This window comes from Leptopilina heterotoma, unplaced genomic scaffold, assembly GCF_015476425.1.
Source record: "Leptopilina heterotoma isolate Lh14 unplaced genomic scaffold, ASM1547642v1 Lhet_380, whole genome shotgun sequence".
Lineage (NCBI taxonomy): Eukaryota > Metazoa > Arthropoda > Insecta > Hymenoptera > Figitidae > Leptopilina > Leptopilina heterotoma.
This window is the reverse complement of record NW_025111055.1, coordinates 146,930-166,470: the sequence shown is the minus strand read 5'-3', so window position 1 is coordinate 166,470 and position 19,541 is coordinate 146,930. Positions and strand designations below refer to the sequence as shown.

Genomic DNA, 19,541 nt, shown 5'->3' with positions numbered 1-19,541 from the left:
GCCCTACACAATCCTTAAGAATAGAGAATTTTATTTTAATTTTTAGTAGTAGCAGGTCCACCCGTACGTCATCAGACAATCAAAATTTGGTAAAAACGAAAATAAAAATTTATTTCTTCAAATTTAATAATTTAATCATCTGAAAATTACCAGAGTTTAGTAGGGACTGAGCCCTACACAATCCTAAAGAATAGAGAATTTTATTTTAATTTTTAAGTAGTAGCAGGCCTCACCCGTACGCCATCAGACAATCAAAATTTGGTAAAAACGAAAATAAAAATTTATTTCTTCCAAATTTAATAATTCTAATCATCTGAAAATTACCAGACGTTCTAGTAGGGACTGAGCCTACACAATCCTTAAAAATAGAGAATTTTATTTTAATTTTAAGTAGTAGCAGGTCTACCCGAACGCCATCAGACAATCAAAATTTGGTAAAAAAACGAAAATAAAAATTTATTTCTTCCAAATTAATAATTCTAATCATCTAAAAATTACCAGACTTATAGTAGGGACTGAGCCCTACACATTCTTAAGAATAGACAATTTTATTTAAATTTTTAGTAGTAGCAGGTCCACCCGTACGTCATCAGACAATCATAATTTGGTAAAAACGAAAATAAAAATTTATTTCTTCAAATTTAATAATTCTAATCATCTGAAAATTACCAGACTTCTAGTAGGGACTGAGCCCTACACAATCCTTAAGAATAGAGAATTATATTTTAATTTTTTAGTAGTAGCAGGTCCACCCGTACGTCATCAGACAATCATAATTTGTTAAAAACAAAAATAAAAATTTATTTCTTCCAAATTTAATAATTTTAATCATCTGAAAATTACCAAAGTCTTAGTAGGGACTGAGCCCTACACAATCCTAAAGAATAGAGAATTTTATTTTAATTTTTAAGTACTAGCACCCTCACCCGAACGCCATCAGACAATCAAAATTTGGTAAAAACGAAAATAAAAATTTATTTCTTCCAAATTTAATAATTCTAATCATCTGAAAATTACCAGACTTCTAGTAGGGACTGAGCCCTACACAATCCTTAAAAATAGAGAATTTTATTTTAATTTTGAAGTAGTAGCAGGTCCACCCGAACGCCATCAGACAATCAAAATTTGGTAAAAACGAAAATAAAAATTTATTTCTTCCAAATTTAATAATTCTAATCATCTGAAAATTACCAGACTTATAGTAGGGACTGAGCCCTACACAATCCTTAAGAATAGACAATTTTATTTAAATTTTTTAGTAGTAGCAGGTCCACCCGTACGTCATCAGACAATCATAATTTGGTAAAAACGAAAATAAAAATTTATTTCTTCCAAATTTAATAATTCTAATCATCTGAAAATTACCAGACTTCTAGTAGGGACTAAGCCCTACACAATCCTTAAGAATAGAGAATTATATTTTAATTTTTTAGTAGTAGCAGGTCCACCTGTACGTCATCAGACAATCATAATTTGTTAAAAACGAAAATAAAAATTTATTTCTTCCAAATTTAATAATTTTAATTTTCTGAAAATTACCAGAGTCTTAGTAGGGACTGAGCCCTACACAATCCTAAAGAATAGAGAATTTTATTTTAATTTTTAAGTACTAGCACCCTCACCCGAACGCCATCAGACAATCAAAATTTGGTAAAAACGAAAATAAAAATTTATTTCTTCCAAATTTAATAATTCTAATCATCTGAAAATTACTAGATTTCTAGTAGGGACTGAGCCCTACACAATCCTTAAGAATAGAGAATTTTATTTTAATTTTTTAGTAGTAGCAGGTCCACCCGTACGTCATCAGACAATCAAAATTTGGTAAAAACGAAATAGAAATTTATTTCTTCTAAATTTAATAATTCTAATCATCTGAAAATTACCAGACTTCTAGTAGGGACTGAGCCCTACACAATCCTTAAAAATAGAAAATTTTATTTTAATTTTAAAGTAGTAGCAGGTCCACCCGTACGCCATCAGACAATCAGAATTTGGTAAAAACGAAATTAAAAATTTATTTCTTCCAAATTTAATAATTTTAATCATCTGAAATTACCAGATTGTTAGTAGGGACTAAGCCCTACACAATCCTAAAGAATAGAGAATTTTATTTTAATTTTTAAGTACTAGCACCCTCACCCGAACGCCATCAGACAATCAAAATTTGGTAAAAACGAAAATAAAAATTTATTTCTTCCAAATTTAATAATTCTAATCATCTGAAAATTACCAGAGTCTTAGTAGGGACTGAGCCCTACACAATTCTAAAGAATAGAGAATTTTATTTTAATTTTTAAGTACTAGCACCCTCACCCGAACGCCATCAGACAATCAAAATTTGGTAAAAACGAAAATAAAAATTTATTTCTTCCAAATTTAATAATTCTAATCATCTGAAAATTACTAGATTTCTAGTAGGGACTGAGCCCTACACAATCCTTTAGAATAGAGAATTTTATTTTAATTTTTTAGTAGTATCAGGTCCACCCGTACGTCATCAGACAATCAAAATTTGGTAAAAACGAAAATAGAAATTTATTTCTTCCAAATTTAATAATTCTAATCATCTGAAAATTACCAGACTTCTAGTAGGGACTGAGCCCTACACAATCCTAAAGAAAAGAGAATTTTATTTTAATTTTTAAGTACTAGCACCCTCACCCGAACGCCATCAGACAATCAAAATTTGGTAAAAACGAAAATAAAAATTTATTTCTTCCAAATTTAATAATTCTAATCATCTGAAACTTACCAGAGTTCTAGTAGGGATTAAGCCCTACACAATCCTTAAGAATAGAGAATTTTATTTTAATTTTTAAGTAGTAGCAGGTCCACCCGAACGCCATCAGACAATCATAATTTTGTAAAAACGAAAATAAAAATTTATTTCTTCCAAATTTAATAATTCTAATCATCTGAAAATTACCAGACTTCTAGTAGGGACTGAGCCCTACACAATCCTTAAGAATAGAGAATTTTATTTTAATTTTTTAGTAGTAGCAGGTCCACCCGTACGTCATCAGACAATCATAATTTGTTAAAAACAAATATAAAAATTTATTTCTTCCAAATTTAATAATTTTAATTTTCTGAAAATTACCAGAGTCTTAGTAGGGACTGAGCCTACACAATCCTAAAGAATAGAGAATTTTATTTTAATTTTTAAGTACTAGCACCCTCACCCGAACGCCATCAGACAATCAAAATTTGGTAAAAACGAAAATAAAAATTTATTTCTTCCAAATTTAATAATTCTAATCATCTTAAACTTACCAAAGTTCTAGTAGGGATTAAGCCCTACACAATCCTTAAGAATAGAGAATTTTATTTTAATTTTTAAGTAGTAGCAGGTCCACCCGTACGCCATCAGACAATCATAATTTGGTAAAAACGAAAATAAAAATTTATTTCTTCCAAATTCAATAATTCTAATCATCTGAAAATTACCAGACTTCTAGTAGGGATTAAGCTCTACACAATCCTTAAGAATAGAGAATTTTTTTTTAATTTTTAAGTAGTAGCAGGTCCACCCGTACGCCATCAGACAATCATAATTTGGTAAAAACGAAAATAAAAATTTATTTCTTCCAAATTTAATAATTCTAATCATCTGAAAATTACCAGACTTCTAGTAGGGAATAAGCCCTACACAATCCTTAAGAATAGAGAATTTTATTTTAATTTTTTAGTAGTAGCAGGTCCACCCGTACGTCATCAGACAATCAAAATTTGGTAAAAACGAAAATAAAAATTTATTTCTTTCAAATTTAATAATTTTAATCATCTGAAAATTACCATAGTTTTAGTAGAGACTGAGCCCTACACAATCCTAAAGAAGAGAGAATTTTATTTTAATTTTTAAGTACTAGCACCCTCACCCGAACGCCATCAGACAATCAAAATTTGGTAAAAACGAAAATAAAAATTTATTTCTTCCAAATTTAATAATTCTAATCATCTGAAAATTACCAGACTTCTAGTAGGGACTGAGCCCTACACAATCCTTAAAAATATAGAATTTTATTTTAATTTTGAAGTAGTAGCAGGTCTACCCGAACGCCATCAGACAATCAAAATTTGGTAAAAACGAAAATAAAAATTTATTTCTTCCAAATTTAATAATTCTAATCATCTAAAAATTACCAGACTTATAGTAGGGACTGAGCCCTACACAATTCTTAAGAATAGACAATTTTATTTAAATTTTTTAGTAGTAGCAGGTCCACCCGTACGTCATCAGACAATCATAATTTGGTAAAAACGAAAATAAAAATTTATTTCTTCCAAATTTAATAATTCTAATCATCTGAAAATTACCAGACTTCTAGTAGGGACTGAGCCCTACACAATCCTTAAGAATAGAGAATTATATTTTAATTTTTTAGTAGTAGCAGGTCCACCCGTACGTCATCAGACAATCATAATTTGTTAAAAACAAAAATAAAAATTTATTTCTTCCAAATTTAATAATTTTAATCATCTGAAAATTACCAAAGTCTTAGTAGGGACTGAGCCCTACACAATCCTAAAGAATAGAGAATTTTATTTTAATTTTTAAGTACTAGCACCCTCACCCGAACGCCATCAGACAATCAAAATTTGGTAAAAACGAAAATAAAAATTTATTTCTTCCAAATTTAATAATTCTAATCATCTGAAAATTACCAGACTTCTAGTAGGGACTGAGCCCTACACAATCCTTAAAAATAGAGAATTTTATTTTAATTTTGAAGTAGTAGCAGGTCCACCCGAACGCCATCAGACAATCAAAATTTGGTAAAAACGAAAATAAAAATTTATTTCTTCCAAATTTAATAATTCTAATCATCTGAAAATTACCAGACTTATAGTAGGGACTGAGCCCTACACAATCCTTAAGAATAGACAATTTTATTTAAATTTTTAGTAGTAGCAGGTCCACCCGTACGTCATCAGACAATCATAATTTGGTAAAAACGAAAATAAAAATTTATTTCTTCCAAATTTAATAATTCTAATCATCTGAAAATTACCAGACTTCTAGTAGGGACTAAGCCCTACACAATCCTTAAGAATAGAGAATTATATTTTAATTTTTTAGTAGTAGCAGGTCCACCTGTACGTCATCAGACAATCATAATTTGTTAAAAACGAAAATAAAAATTTATTTCTTCCAAATTTAATAATTTTAATTTTCTGAAAATTACCAGAGTCTTAGTAGGGACTGAGCCCTACACAATCCTAAAGAATAGAGAATTTTATTTTAATTTTTAAGTACTAGCACCCTCACCCGAACGCCATCAGACAATCAAAATTTGGTAAAAACGAAAATAAAAATTTATTTCTTCCAAATTTAATAATTCTAATCATCTGAAAATTACTAGATTTCTAGTAGGGACTGAGCCCTACACAATCCTTAAGAATAGAGAATTTTATTTTAATTTTTTAGTAGTAGCAGGTCCACCCGTACGTCATCAGACAATCAAAATTTGGTAAAAACGAAAATAGAAATTTATTTCTTCTAAATTTAATAATTCTAATCATCTGAAAATTACCAGACTTCTAGTAGGGACTGAGCCCTACACAATCCTTAAAAATAGAAAATTTTATTTTAATTTTAAAGTAGTAGCAGGTCCACCCGTACGCCATCAGACAATCAGAATTTGGTAAAAACGAAATTAAAAATTTATTTCTTCCAAATTTAATAATTTTAATCATCTGAAAATTACCAGATTGTTAGTAGGGACTAAGCCCTACACAATCCTAAAGAATAGAGAATTTTATTTTAATTTTTAAGTACTAGCACCCTCACCCGAACGCCATCAGACAATCAAAATTTGGTAAAAACGAAAATAAAAATTTATTTCTTCCAAATTTAATAATTCTAATCATCTGAAAATTACCAGAGTCTTAGTAGGGACTGAGCCCTACACAATCCTAAAGAATAGAGAATTTTATTTTAATTTTTAAGTACTAGCACCCTCACCCGAACGCCATCAGACAATCAAAATTTGGTAAAAACGAAAATAAAAATTTATTTCTTCCAAATTTAATAATTCTAATCATCTGAAAATTACCAGACTTCTAGTAGGGACTGAGCCCTACACAATCCTTAAAAATAGAGAATTTTATTTTAATTTTGAAGTAGTAGCAGGTCCACCCGAACGCCATCAGACAATCAAAATTTGGTAAAAACGAAAATAAAAATTTATTTCTTCCAAATTTAATAATTCTAATCATCTGAAAATTACCAGACTTCTAGTAGGGACTGAGCCCTACACAATCCTTAAAAATAGAAAATTTTATTTTAATTTTAAAGTAGTAGCAGGTCCACCCGTACGCCATCAGACAATCAGAATTTGGTAAAAACGAAAATAAAAATTTATTTCTTCCAAATTTAATAATTCTAATCATCTGAAAATTACCAGACTTCTAGTAGGGAATAAGCCCTACACAATCCTTAAGAATAGAGAATTTTATTTTAATTTTTTAGTAGTAGCAGGTCCACCCGTACGTCATCAGACAATCAAAATTTGGTAAAAACGAAAATAAAAATTTATTTCTTCCAAATTTAATAATTTTAATCATCTGAAAATTACCAGAGTCTTAGTAGGGACTGAGCCCTACACAATCCTAAAGAATAGAGAATTTTATTTTAATTTTTAAGTACTAGCACCCTCACCCGAACGCCATCAGACAATCAAAATTTGGTAAAAACGAAAATAAAAATTTATTTCTTCCAAATTTAATAATTCTAATCATCTGAAAATTACCAGACTTCTAGTAGGGACTGAGCCCTACACAATCCTTAAAAATAGAGAATTTTATTTTAATTTTGAAGTAGTAGCAGGTCCACCCGAACGCCATCAGACAATCAAAATTTGGTAAAAACGAAAATAAAAATTTATTTCTTCCAAATTTAATAATTCTAATCATCTGAAAATTACCAGACTTCTAGTAGGGACTGAGCCCTACACAATCCTTAAAAATAGAGAATTTTATTTTAATTTTGAAGTAGTAGCAGGTCCACCCGAACGCCATCAGACAATCAAAATTTGGTAAAAACGAAAATAAAAATTTATTTCTTCCAAATTTAATAATTCTAATCATCTGAAAATTACCAGACTTATAGTAGGGACTGAGCCCTACACAATCCTTAAGAATAGACAATTTTATTTAAATTTTTTAGTAGTAGCAGGTCCACCCGTACGTCATCAGACAATCATAATTTGTTAAAAACGAAAATAAAAATTTATTTCTTCCAAATTTAATAATTCTAATCATCTGAAAATTACCAAAGTCTTAGTAGGGACTGAGCCCTACACAATCCTAAAGAATAGAGAATTTTATTTTAATTTTTAAGTACTAGCACCCTCACCCGAACGCCATCAGACAATCAAAATTTGGTAAAAACGAAAATAAAAATTTATTTCTTCCAAATTTAATAATTCTAATCATCTGAAAATTACCAGACTTCTAGTAGGGACTGAGCCCTACACAATCCTTAAAAATAGAGAATTTTATTTTAATTTTAAAGTAGTAGCAGGTCCACCCGAACGCCATCAGACAATCAAAATTTGGTAAAAACGAAAATAAAAATTTATTTCTTCCAAATTTAATAATTCTAATCATCTGAAAATTACCAGACTTATAGTAGGGACTGAGCCCTACACAATCCTTAAGAATAGACAATTTTATTTAAATTTTTTAGTAGTAGCAGGTCCACCCGTACGTCATCAGACAATCATAATTTGGTAAAAACGAAAATAAAAATTTATTTCTTCCAAATTTAATAATTCTAATCATCTGAAAATTACCAGACTTCTAGTAGGGACTGAGCCCTACACAATCCTTAAGAATAGAGAATTTTATTTTAATTTTTTAGTAGTAGCAGGTCCACCCGTACGTCATCAGACAATCATAATTTGTTAAAAACGAAAATAAAAATTTATTTCTTCCAAATTTAATAATTTTAATTTTCTGAAAATTACCAGAGTCTTAGTAGGGACTGAGCCCTACACAATCCTAAAGAATAGAGAATTTTATTTTAATTTTTAAGTAGTAGCAGGTCCACCCGTACGCCATCAGACAATCATAATTTGGTAAAAAGGAAAATAAAAATTTATTTCTTCCAAATTTAATAATTCTAATCATCTGAAAATTACCAGACTTCTAGTAGGGACTGAGCCCTACACAATCCTTAAAAATAGAGAATTTCATTTTAATTTTTAAGTAGTAGCAGGTCCACCCGTACGCCATCAGACAATCAGAATTTGGTAAAAACGAAAATAAAAATTTATTTCTTCCAAATTTAATAATTTTAATCATCTGAAAATTACCAGATTCTTAGTAGGGACTAAGCCCTACACAATCCTAAAGAATAGAGAATTTTATTTTAATTTTTAAGTACTAGCACCCTCACCCGAACGCCATCAGACAATCAAAATTTGATAAAAACGAAAATAAAAATTTATTTCTTCCAAATTTAATAATTCTAATCATCTGAAAATTACTAGATTTCTAGTAGGGACTGAGCCCTACACAATCCTTAAGAATAGAGAATTTTATTTTAATTTTTAAGTACTAGCACCCTCACCCAAACGCCATCAGACATTCAAAATTTGGTAAAAACGAAAATAAAAATTTATTTCTTCCAAATTTAATAATTCTAATCATCTGAAAATTACTAGATTTCTAGTAGGGACTGAGCCCTACACAATCCTTAAGAATAGAGAATTTTATTTTAATTTTTTAGTAGTAGCAGGTCCACCCAAACGCCATCAGACATTCAAAATTTGGTAAAAACGAAAATAAAAATTTATTTCTTCCAAATTTAATAATTCTAATCATCTGAAAATTACTAGATTTCTAGTAGGGACTGAGCCCTACACAATCCTTAAGAATAGAGAATTTTATTTTAATTTTTTAGTAGTAGCAGGTCCACCCGTACGCCATCAGACAATCAGAATTTGGTAAAAACGAAAATAAAAATTTATTTCTTCCAAATTTAATAATTCTAATCATCTGAAAATTACTAGATTTCTAGTAGGGACTGAGCCCTACACAATCCTTAAGAATAGAGAATTTTATTTTAATTTTTAAGTACTAGCACCCTCACCCAAACGCCATCAGACATTCAAAATTTGGTAAAAACGAAAATAAAAATTTATTTCTTCCAAATTTAATAATTCTAATCATCTGAAAATTACTAGATTTCTAGTAGGGACTGAGCCCTACACAATCCTTAAGAATAGAGAATTTTATTTTAATTTTTTAGTAGTAGCAGGTCCACCCGTACGTCATCAGACACTCAAAATTTGGTAAAAACGAAAATAGAAATTTATTTCTTCCAAATTTAATAATTCTAATCATCTGAAAATTACCAGACTTCTAGTAGGGAATAAGCCCTACACAATCCTTTAGAATAGAGAATTTTATTTTAATTTTTTAGTAGTAGCAGGTCCACCCGTACGTCATCAGACAATCAAAATTTGGTAAAAACGAAAATAAAAATTTATTTCTTCCAAATTTAATAATTTTAATCATCTGAAAATTACCAGAGTCTTAGTAGGGACTGAGCCCTACACAATCCTAAAGAATAGAGAATTTTATTTTAATTTTTAAGTACTAGCACCCTCACCCGAACGCCATCAGACAATCAAAATTTGGTAAAAACGAAAATAAAAATTTATTTCTTCCAAATTTAATAATTCTAATCATCTGAAAATTACCAGACTTCTAGTAGGGACTGAGCCCTACACAATCCTTAAGAATAGAGAATTTTATTTTAATTTTTTAGTAGTAGCAGGTCCACCCGTACGTCATCAGACAATCATAATTTGTTAAAAACGAAAATAAAAATTTATTTCTTCCAAATTTAATAATTTTAATTTTCTGAAAATTACCAGAGTCTTAGTAGGGACTGAGCCCTACACAATCCTAAAGAATAGAAAATTTTATTTTAATTTTTAAGTACTAGCACCCTCACCCAAACGCCATCAGACATTCAAAATTTGGTAAAAACGAAAATAAAAATTTATTTCTTCCAAATTTAATAATTCTAATCATCTGAAAATTACTAGATTTCTAGTAGGGACTGAGCCCTACACAATCCTTAAGAATAGAGAATTTTATTTTAATTTTTAAGTACTAGCACCCTCACCCAAACGCCATCAGACATTCAAAATTTGGTAAAAACGAAAATAAAAATTTATTTCTTCCAAATTTAATAATTCTAATCATCTGAAAATTACCAGAGTCTTAGTAGGGACTGAGCCCTACACAATCCTAAAGAATAGAGAATTTTATTTTAATTTTTTAGTAGTAGCAGGTCCACCCGTACGTCTTCAGACAATCAAAATTTGGTAAAAACGAAAATAAAAATTTATTTCTTCCAAATTTAATAATTCTAATCATCTGAAAATTACCAGACTTCTAGTAGGGACTGAGCCCTACACAATCCTTAAGAATCGAGAATTTTATTTTAATTTTTTAGTAGTAGCAGGTCCACCCGTACGTCATCAGACAATCAAAATTTGGTAAAAACGAAAATAAAAATTTATTTCTTCCAAATTTAATAATTCTAATCATCTGAAAATTACTAGATTTCTAGTAGGGACTGAGCCCTACACAATCCTTAAGAATAGAGAATTTTATTTAAATTTTTTAGTAGTAGCAGGTCCACCCGTACGTCATCAGACAATCAAAATTTGGTAAAAACGAAAATAAAAATTTATTTCTTCCAAATTTAATAATTCTAATCATCTGAAAATTACTAGATTTCTAGTAGGGACTGAGCCCTACACAATCCTTAAGAATAGAGAATTTTATTTTAATTTTTTAGTAGTAGCAGGTCCACCCGTACGTCATCAGACAATCAAAATTTGGTAAAAACGAAAATAGAAATTTATTTCTTCCAAATTTAATAATTCTAATCATCTGAAAATTACTAGATTTCTAGTAGGGACTGAGCCCTACACAATCCTTAAGAATAGAGAATTTTATTTTAATTTTTTAGTAGTAGCAGGTCCACCCGTACGTCATCAGACAATCAAAATTTGGTAAAAACGAAAATAGAAATTTATTTCTTCCAAATTTAATAATTCTAATCATCTGAAAATTACCAGACTTCTAGTAGGGACTGAGCCCTACATAATCCTTAAAAATAGAGAATTTTATTTTAATTTTTAAGTAGTAGCAGGTCCTCTCGTACGCCATCAGACAATCATAATTTGGTAAAAACGAAAATAAAAATTTATTTCTTCCAAATTTAATAATTCTAATCATCTGAAAATTACCAGAGTTCTAGTAGGGATTAAGCCCTACACAATCCTTAAGAATAGACAATTTTATTTTAATTTTTTATTAGTAGCAGGTCCACCCGTACGTCATCAGACAATCATAATTTGGTAAAAACGAAAATAAAAATTATTTTCTTCCAAATTTAATAATTCTAATCATCTAAAAATTACCAGACTTCTAGTAGGGACTGAGCCCTACACAATCCTAAAGAATAGAGAATTTTATTTTAATTTTTAAGTACTAGCACCCTCACCCAAACGCCATCAGACAATCAAAATTTGGTAAAAACGAAAATAAAAATTTATTTCTTCCAAATTTAATAATTCTAATCATCTGAAAATTACCAGACTTCTAGTAGGGACTGAGCCCTACACAATCCTTAAAAATAGAGAATTTTATTTTAATTTTTAAGTAGTAGCAGGTCCTCCCGTACGCCATCAGACAATCATAATTTGGTAAAAACGAAAATAAAAATTTATTTCTTCCAAATTTAATAATTCTAATCATCTGAAAATTACCAGACTTCTAGTAGGGACTGAGCCCTACACAATCCTAAAGAATAGTGAATTTTATTTTAATTTTTTAGTAGTAGCAGGTCCACGCGTACGTCATCAGACAATCATAATTTGTTAAAAACGAATATAAAAATTTATTTCTTCCAAATTTAATAATTTTAATTTTCTGAAAATTACCAGAGTCTTAGTAGGGACTGAGCCCTACACAATCCTAAAGAATAGAGAATTTTATTTTAATTTTTAAGTACTAGCACTCTCACCCGAACGCCATCAGACAATCAAAATTTGGTAAAAACGAAAATAAAAATTTATTTCTTCCAAATTTAATAATTCTAATCATCTGAAACTTACCAGAGTTCTAGTAGGGATTAAGCCCTACACAATCCTTAAGAATAGAGAATTTTATTTTAATTTTTAAGTAGTAGCAGGTCCACCCGTACGCCATCAGACAATCATAATTTGTTAAAAACGAATATAAAAATTTATTTCTTCCAAATTTAATAATTTTAATTTTCTGAAAATTACCAGAGTCTTAGTAGGGACTGAGCCCTACACAATCCTAAAGAATAGAGAATTTTATTTTAATTTTTAAGTACTAGCACCCTCACCCGAACGCCATCAGACAATCAAAATTTGGTAAAAACGAAAATAAAAATTTATTTCTTCCAAATTTAATAATTCTAATCATCTGAAACTTACCAGAGTTCTAGTAGGGATTAAGCCCTACACAATCCTTAAGAATAGAGAATTTTATTTTAATTTTTAAGTAGTAGCAGGTCCACCCGTACGCCATCAGACAATCATAATTTTGTAAAAACGAAAATAAAAATTTATTTCTTCCAAATTTAATAATTCTAATCATCTGAAAATTACCAGAGTTCTAGTAGGAACTGAGCCTTACACAATTATAATAGTTGTAATAATATTAAATCTATATTCCAATTCATATTTTATTTTTTATGAAAAAAAATTTGTATTTAGGTAAATTTTTACATTCAATTCTTTTTAAAATTGCTAATTTTATTTAGAAAAGTGAGTACAAGAAGTTAGCCGCGCGCGAATTGTTGCTAGTATTAAATAAATATAACGTTAGGTAACAAAGATTTTTTTTTCTTTTTTTCTAATATTACTAATTAATATTATTTTCAAGAGTAAAGAAATATCCACTGCAATATACAACAGTAATTGGCTGAATTTAAATATTTCGGATAGAAAAAGTTTATTCCTAATGTTACTCATTGCCGAAGAAGGAAGTCCAATTTCATTCCGTAGTTTGTGCACTTTGAATCAAGACACGTTTAGTTGGGTATGAAATGAACTAGTTTCAAGTTTCTAGTTTATTTACTTATTAATTTATATTTATAAATTTTATTTTATTTATAAATTCTACAAATTTATATTTATAAAATAATGAAAATTCTTGTTCAGGTTGTTAAAACCTCTTACGCTGCCGTGAATTTGATGAAACAAGCAAGTTCGAAAGGAGAAAATTAAATTAACGACAATGTTAATTTACAATTACATTTTAACTACCCTACGAAGAAGAAACATGTCGAGTAGAGAATTTAGAAAAAAAAGGAAAACTTTGAAGAAAAAAACAGGACAGAGCGAATTTCTCCTCTCTATTCCTATTGTCGTGTAGTACAACATAGCAGAAGTTAACTCTTAATAACACATGTTGTGTCACAGAACTATAGTCCCTCATACAATAATTATACCCTACAATATAGTAATGAATTCATTTTCAAAACCCTCTCTTGCAGGTTTCATCTATTGTCAATACATATAGAAGCCCTCTATTTAAATTGTAGTGCGCAAGAAGTTCAAAATTAGCCAAACCAGGAAATGTATCCTTTTACCTCCCTTTACTTCACTACTATGATTACATGTTGCATTTTGATGAAATTTTCAGTGGTAGCGAATATAATGAAAGAGCGCATAAATATCGATAAATCGACAGTATGCACACGACTTAAATGGTACCCTTTTCTTGGTATTTTCTCTCTCTTTTAGCATTATGGACATTTTACCAAGTCAATTCACTTCCTTGTGGCTCTGCGGTCTTTGGGAAGACAATGTTAAATCAACACTCGAGAGAAAATGCTATAGAATAATAGTATTACTATTGATTCATTGTTTCACACTATTGGAAATTGTACAATTTTTTCGCACTTGCGAAAGTCTTGAGCATTTTGTTGAAATTTATCCCTCACTCACATTCATTATATTCTGTTGGAAGGTTGTTAATTTTATAACAAGAAAAAGTGACATGAGAGGAATTTTAAATGAATTTCGTGATCGTTTATTTAAACCATTGTCGAATGAAGAGAAGGCAATTGTTGATAAATACTTTAGGAAATCGCAAGCAATTTTTAAGTTTATTATTACAATTTTTACATTTTGTGGTATATCGATAGCATTGACGCCACTTTTGAATTGGAAGGAGAAAATAGAATTGCCATTCAATCTCTATTATCCATTTGATGTATCGTCGCCGATTATTTTCACGATAACTTATGCTTTTGAGTCGCTATTGAATTCATTCTCGATTATTATAAATGTAACACTTGACACGACAGTCTATGGATTTATGTTAATAACAATTGGACAATTTGAATTATGTGCGTATAGATTAGAAAATTCGTCGGAGCAACAAATTGGCATTACAAAGGAAAAAATTAAAGAATACGTGAATCATCATGTTTTAGTTTTGAGAATTGTCAAGGAAATTGAATCATTTTTTATGGTTGCGATATTGCCATTCTTTCTTCTTAGTCTCTTGACATTTTGTACGATAATTTTTCAAATGGCACAGGTATGAAAACTATTTCCTTGTGCGTATTATTTCCTTTATGTATAGGGGCGAAGTAATTGAAAAAAAAAAAATTTTATTCTTTATTTGCAGCAGGAAAGCTTACTGAATGGGAACTGGTTTCAATTTATCATGCTGATACAATACGTAACGTGTGTGCTGTCGCAAATATTTTTGTACTGCTGGTACGGTTGTTTAATTGATGAAAAGGTAAAGGAGAATAAATGTTATCTTAGTGCGTAGAAGATATTAAAATTGAATGTAGGAAAATTTTTAATTTTAGTTTTGAAAATTGAAAAAAAATTTTGAAAATTCAAAATAGAGCAAGGATGTTTCAGCGGCTGTTTATTGTAGCAATTGGGTGCAATCGAATTATTCCAATCGGAGAAATTTGTCATTAATGCTATTGACAGCTGAGAGAGGATCCTCAATTTCTTTCAAGAGCTTGTGTACTCTTAATCTTCAAACTTTCGGATGGGTAAAAATTATTTTTATCTTCATTTTACATAAAAATTATAATACACTGAAAAAAAAATTATTTGATTCAAATAATCAATTAATCGACTATTTTCAATTAAATATTTAATTGAATCAAATAATCGACTATTATCAATTAAATATTTAATTGAATCAAATAATATTTATTATTTAATTAAATGGTTCAATTCATATTTGCTTCAAATATTGAAAGTAATGATTCAAATACCATTTAATTGACTCCAATAAATATTATTTGATTCAAGTAAATATTTAATTGATAATAGTCAATTAATCGGTTATTTGAATCAAATAAATTTTTTTTTCAGTTTAATGTATGGTAATTATTATTAAATTATTAACAGAAAGCGTTATTGAACAATTGACAGGTTATAAAGACATCTTACGCTGCTGTCAACTTGTTAAACAAAGTCGATATTTCGTAAAAAAAATAAGCAACGGGAACTTATTTTCAGAAATCTGAGCTCTAATTTAAAACGCCACTAAAATTACAACTGTCGTTATAATTTGCGACTTGCTCCGAAGAAAAGTACCAAAAAATTATGTAATTTTTGGAATGAAAAAAAAACGAGTCTTCAGGGCTCGAACCAGTGGAAGTATTTAAAAATTACGGATTATTATCTAAAATTTTAACCAAAATTCATTTTTAAATCAATTTTTATTAGAAAATTCAACGAGAATTCAATTATTTTAATACAAAAATAATTTATTGAATAATTGAATGTTTTTAAAAATTCAATTATATTGAAAGAATTTTTTATCAACAAATTTTTAAATAATTGAATTCTTTTGACGAATTCTATTAAAATTTTTAAGAGAAATTTACATGTTTCGAGAAATTTGATTAAAATTATATTAAAATAAATTGAAATTCTGCGAAATAATTAAAATTCTATTAAAAATAATTGAAATTCTGCGATGAGTTTTATTAATTGTAAAAATATTTTAATCCCAAAGAAGAATTTTATTATTTTTGAACATAATTAAATTTCTACGAAAAATTTGATTGCTCTTGAAAATAATTGAATTTCTGCAATAATTTGTAACTTCTCAAAAATTCAGTTTTTTTTACTGTTTTTAACTAAAATTTTCCAGTTAGTCCATTATTTTTAATAATTTTTTAAAAAGTTTTTTGAGAATTTTCAAATTTATTTGTTTACAATTCAATTTTATAAAATTTCCATTCTTCGAAAATTCTTCAGTTTAATATATATTAGAAAATAAAAACTTCAATAAAATTATTTCAAGTAAAATTTAAATAAACTTTTTCAAAAAAAATTAATTCTTTAACAGAATTATTAGTTAAAAATATGAAAAATTAAAATTTTCAAATATTTTAAATAGAAATCTTTTGAACATTCAATTAGGATTTATAAAAATTCTCGCTATATTGGTTTTAATATTCTATTTTAATATAAAATTTTAACTGAAATTCATTTTCAATTTTTCATTTTTCATTTTCATTCAATTTTTATTAGAAAAATCAACGAGAATTCAATTATTTAAATACAAAAATAATTTATTTAAATATAAAATTCAATTCTCATAAAGAATTTTATCAACTTTTTAAATAATTGAATTCATTCGAGGAATTTTGATAAAATTTTTAAATTACATTTTTAATTTTATTATTTTTGAAAATATTCAAATTTACATAGAATTTTAATAAAAAAATTTTTAAATAATTGAATTCTTTTGGAAAATTTTATTATAATAGTCAGTTGATAATGAAAATCATTGAATTTGAGGAAAATTTTTGAAAATAATTCAACTTTTGTCAAGAATTTTATTAAAATTTTTGAAAATAATTGAATTTCGGAGAAGAATTTTTTATTTTTAAAGATAATTGACATTGGGACGAGAATTTTTAAAGAATTCTGAACAGAATTGAATTTCTGGGAAGAATTATTTTACTTTTGAAAATAATTGAATTCCTAAAAAGAATTTTATTATTTACCAAAATAATTGAATCCCTGTGAAATTTTTATTATTTATGAAAATAATTAAATTATTGTTAAGGAATTTATAAAAAAATTTGTAAATAATTGAATTCCTATGGAATTTTTCTTATTTTATGAAAATAATTAAGTGTTTACGTAGAATTATATTAAAATTTTTTTAAATAATTGAATTCTTTTGGAAAATTTTATTTTAAAATGGTTTATATTGAAAATCATTGAATTAAGGAAAATTTTTGTAAATAATTGAAATTTTGACAGGAATTTTATTAGAATTTTTGAAAATAATTTAATTTTGGAGAAGAATTTTATTATTTCTAAAGATAATTAAAATTGGAACGAGAATTTAAAAAAAAGATTTTAACAGAATTGAATTTCTAAGAAGAATTTTATTACTTTTGAAAATAATTGAATCTCTGTAAAAATTTTATTATTTATAGAAATAATTGAATTATTGCGAAGAAATTTATAAAGAATTAGTAAATAATTGAATTCCTATGGAATTTTTATTATTTCATGAAAATAATTAAATGTTTACGTAGAATTTTATTAAAATTTTTTAAAAATAATTTAATTCCTAAATAGAATTTTTTTTTGCCAAAGTAATTGAATTTCTGAAAAAATGTTATTATTTATAAAAATAATTGAATTTTTGTGAAGAAATTTGTAAAAAAAGTCTGTATATATAATTGAATTCCTGTGAAATTTTATATTATTTTATGAAAATAATTAAACGTTTGCGTTGAATTTTAATAAAATTTTTTTTAAATAATTGAATTATTGTGGAAAATTTGATTAAAATAGTAGATATTGAATATCATTGAATTTAGGGAAATTTTTTGCAAATAATTGAAATTTCGCCAAGAATTTTATTAAAATTTTTGAATATAATTGAATTTTGCAAAAGAATTTTATTATTTCTAAAGGCAATTGAAATTTTGACGAGTATTTAAAAAATTTTTGAACATAGTTGAATTTCTGCGAAGAATTTTATTACTTTTGAAAATAATTGAATTTTTGCAATAATTTCTAACTTTTTCAAAATTTCCAAAATTATATTGTAAAATTGACGAACTTCTGGTCTTTTTCTATCAAATTACAGACTTTACGGACCTTTTTTTTTAAAAAAATGACTTTTACGGACCTCAAGCAAATTTACCGATCTTTACGGGATTTAGGGACCTAGTTCGAGCCCCGAGTCTTCATTATCTAATAAATAATTGATAAAAACTGATTTTTGTTTTAAATTAAATACAGAAAATTGTAATAACAAACCAGAACCTTATATAGAATGATTTGCTGCTTTAATACCTTTTTCGGAACACTTCATATTTAAAAAAAAAAAAAAGTAAAAAAGTTTTATTTATTTTCCTTTCCAAGTTCGGCTTATATAGGAAATACTAAAACCACTAGGAAATAAAATTAAAAAATAAGACGCAAATAATTTTTTTTTTCACCTTTGAATAAATTAATTACAACAGTTATAATCCACCGCATTATTATAATGCTTTTGCATCAGGGGAAATTAATTTGCTTACTGAGCGTTGTACATATAGAGGATTTTTTGAATTTATTAAAGCAAAATGTTGATGAGCTTTATGAATGGTCGGTGTGGTATCTTCATTATAGTTATAATAGTAATAAAAATAATTTACTGAAAACTAACAAGCAGCCCATTGCGTATTTTTTTTTCTTTCCACTATATATTTATATTAATGGTTGATGCAAAAAAAAAAAAAATTCCTTCTAGAAACCGTTACGTTATTCTTCAATGAACCTATGACGAGTGGAAAATAGTAATTTTTGTTTTGAAATCAATAAGAATTTTTATTATTTTATAATTAATGATAAAGTTTTGTTTTTTTTTCGCCTGAGTTGTATATTAGAAGAAATAAGATCAGTTGAACCGCGACAATTGGTGCTCTCTGAAAAGTCAGTAACCGCTTAACTCATTCCCCTGCTTATATAGTTATACATATCAGAATCGCATAGCGTTTCGACAAACCTTCTTTACCGTGAAGAGGAAAAGAATTTGTTTTTAAAATTTTCCTTACACAATGGTGTAAAAGATGTGATGAATTATATGGAACATAATAATCGCTATGTCGCTTGAAGGAATTATTTTTTTTTGTAGAAGTTTCGTTTTTGTTTTTTGGATTTTAGTAATTTTCTTCCTAGTAAAAAAAAACCTAGAAAATGGAAATAAATAAAAATGTTGATTTTTAGGTATTTGTTTTCATTTGAATGAAATGATTTTAGGAAGTTTTCTGACAAAATCTTAGAGACAAAAAGAATTCAAGTATTGTGGCGAACTGGAAATTTAAAAATTTGGAAAATTGTCATCAAATACGACAAAAATTCTGTCTGTAGAATGATCCACAAAGTTCTGAAACTTTCAAACGAACGAAATCTGTTCGTTTGAAAAAAATTAAATTAAATTTTGTTTGTTCGAAAAAACAAAATTAATTAGAACCT

General features: G+C 27.4%; 1 protein-coding gene across 1 annotated transcript; it reads left to right on the top strand.

Moving 5' to 3' along the window:
- Window positions 1–13,815: 13,815 nt before the first annotated feature.
- LOC122505957 (odorant receptor 94b-like) lies at window positions 13,816–18,541 on the top strand. Its single transcript, XM_043617865.1, has 5 exons — window positions 13,816–14,613; window positions 14,704–14,820; window positions 14,933–15,088; window positions 15,477–15,637; window positions 18,324–18,541. Exons 1-4 carry the CDS (start codon window positions 13,816–13,818, stop codon window positions 15,531–15,533), a joined length of 1,128 nt encoding a protein of 375 aa, XP_043473800.1. The 3' UTR covers window positions 15,534–15,637; window positions 18,324–18,541.
- Window positions 18,542–19,541: the final 1,000 nt, after the last annotated feature.

What these genes read in the sequence shown, in the direction of transcription:
- LOC122505957 (XM_043617865.1), top strand. Translation starts at nt 13,816, where the DNA reads ATGGACATTTTACCAAGTCAATTCACTTCCTTGTGGCTCTGCGGTCTT. An exon ending in TAATTTTTCAAATGGCACAG is followed by an intron (nt 14,614 to 14,703) that starts GTATGAAAACTA and finishes CTTTATTTGCAG; the next exon opens with CAGGAAAGCTTACTGAATGG. An exon ending in ATCTTCAAACTTTCGGATGG is followed by an intron (nt 15,089 to 15,476) that starts GTAAAAATTATT and finishes AACAATTGACAG; the next exon opens with GTTATAAAGACATCTTACGC.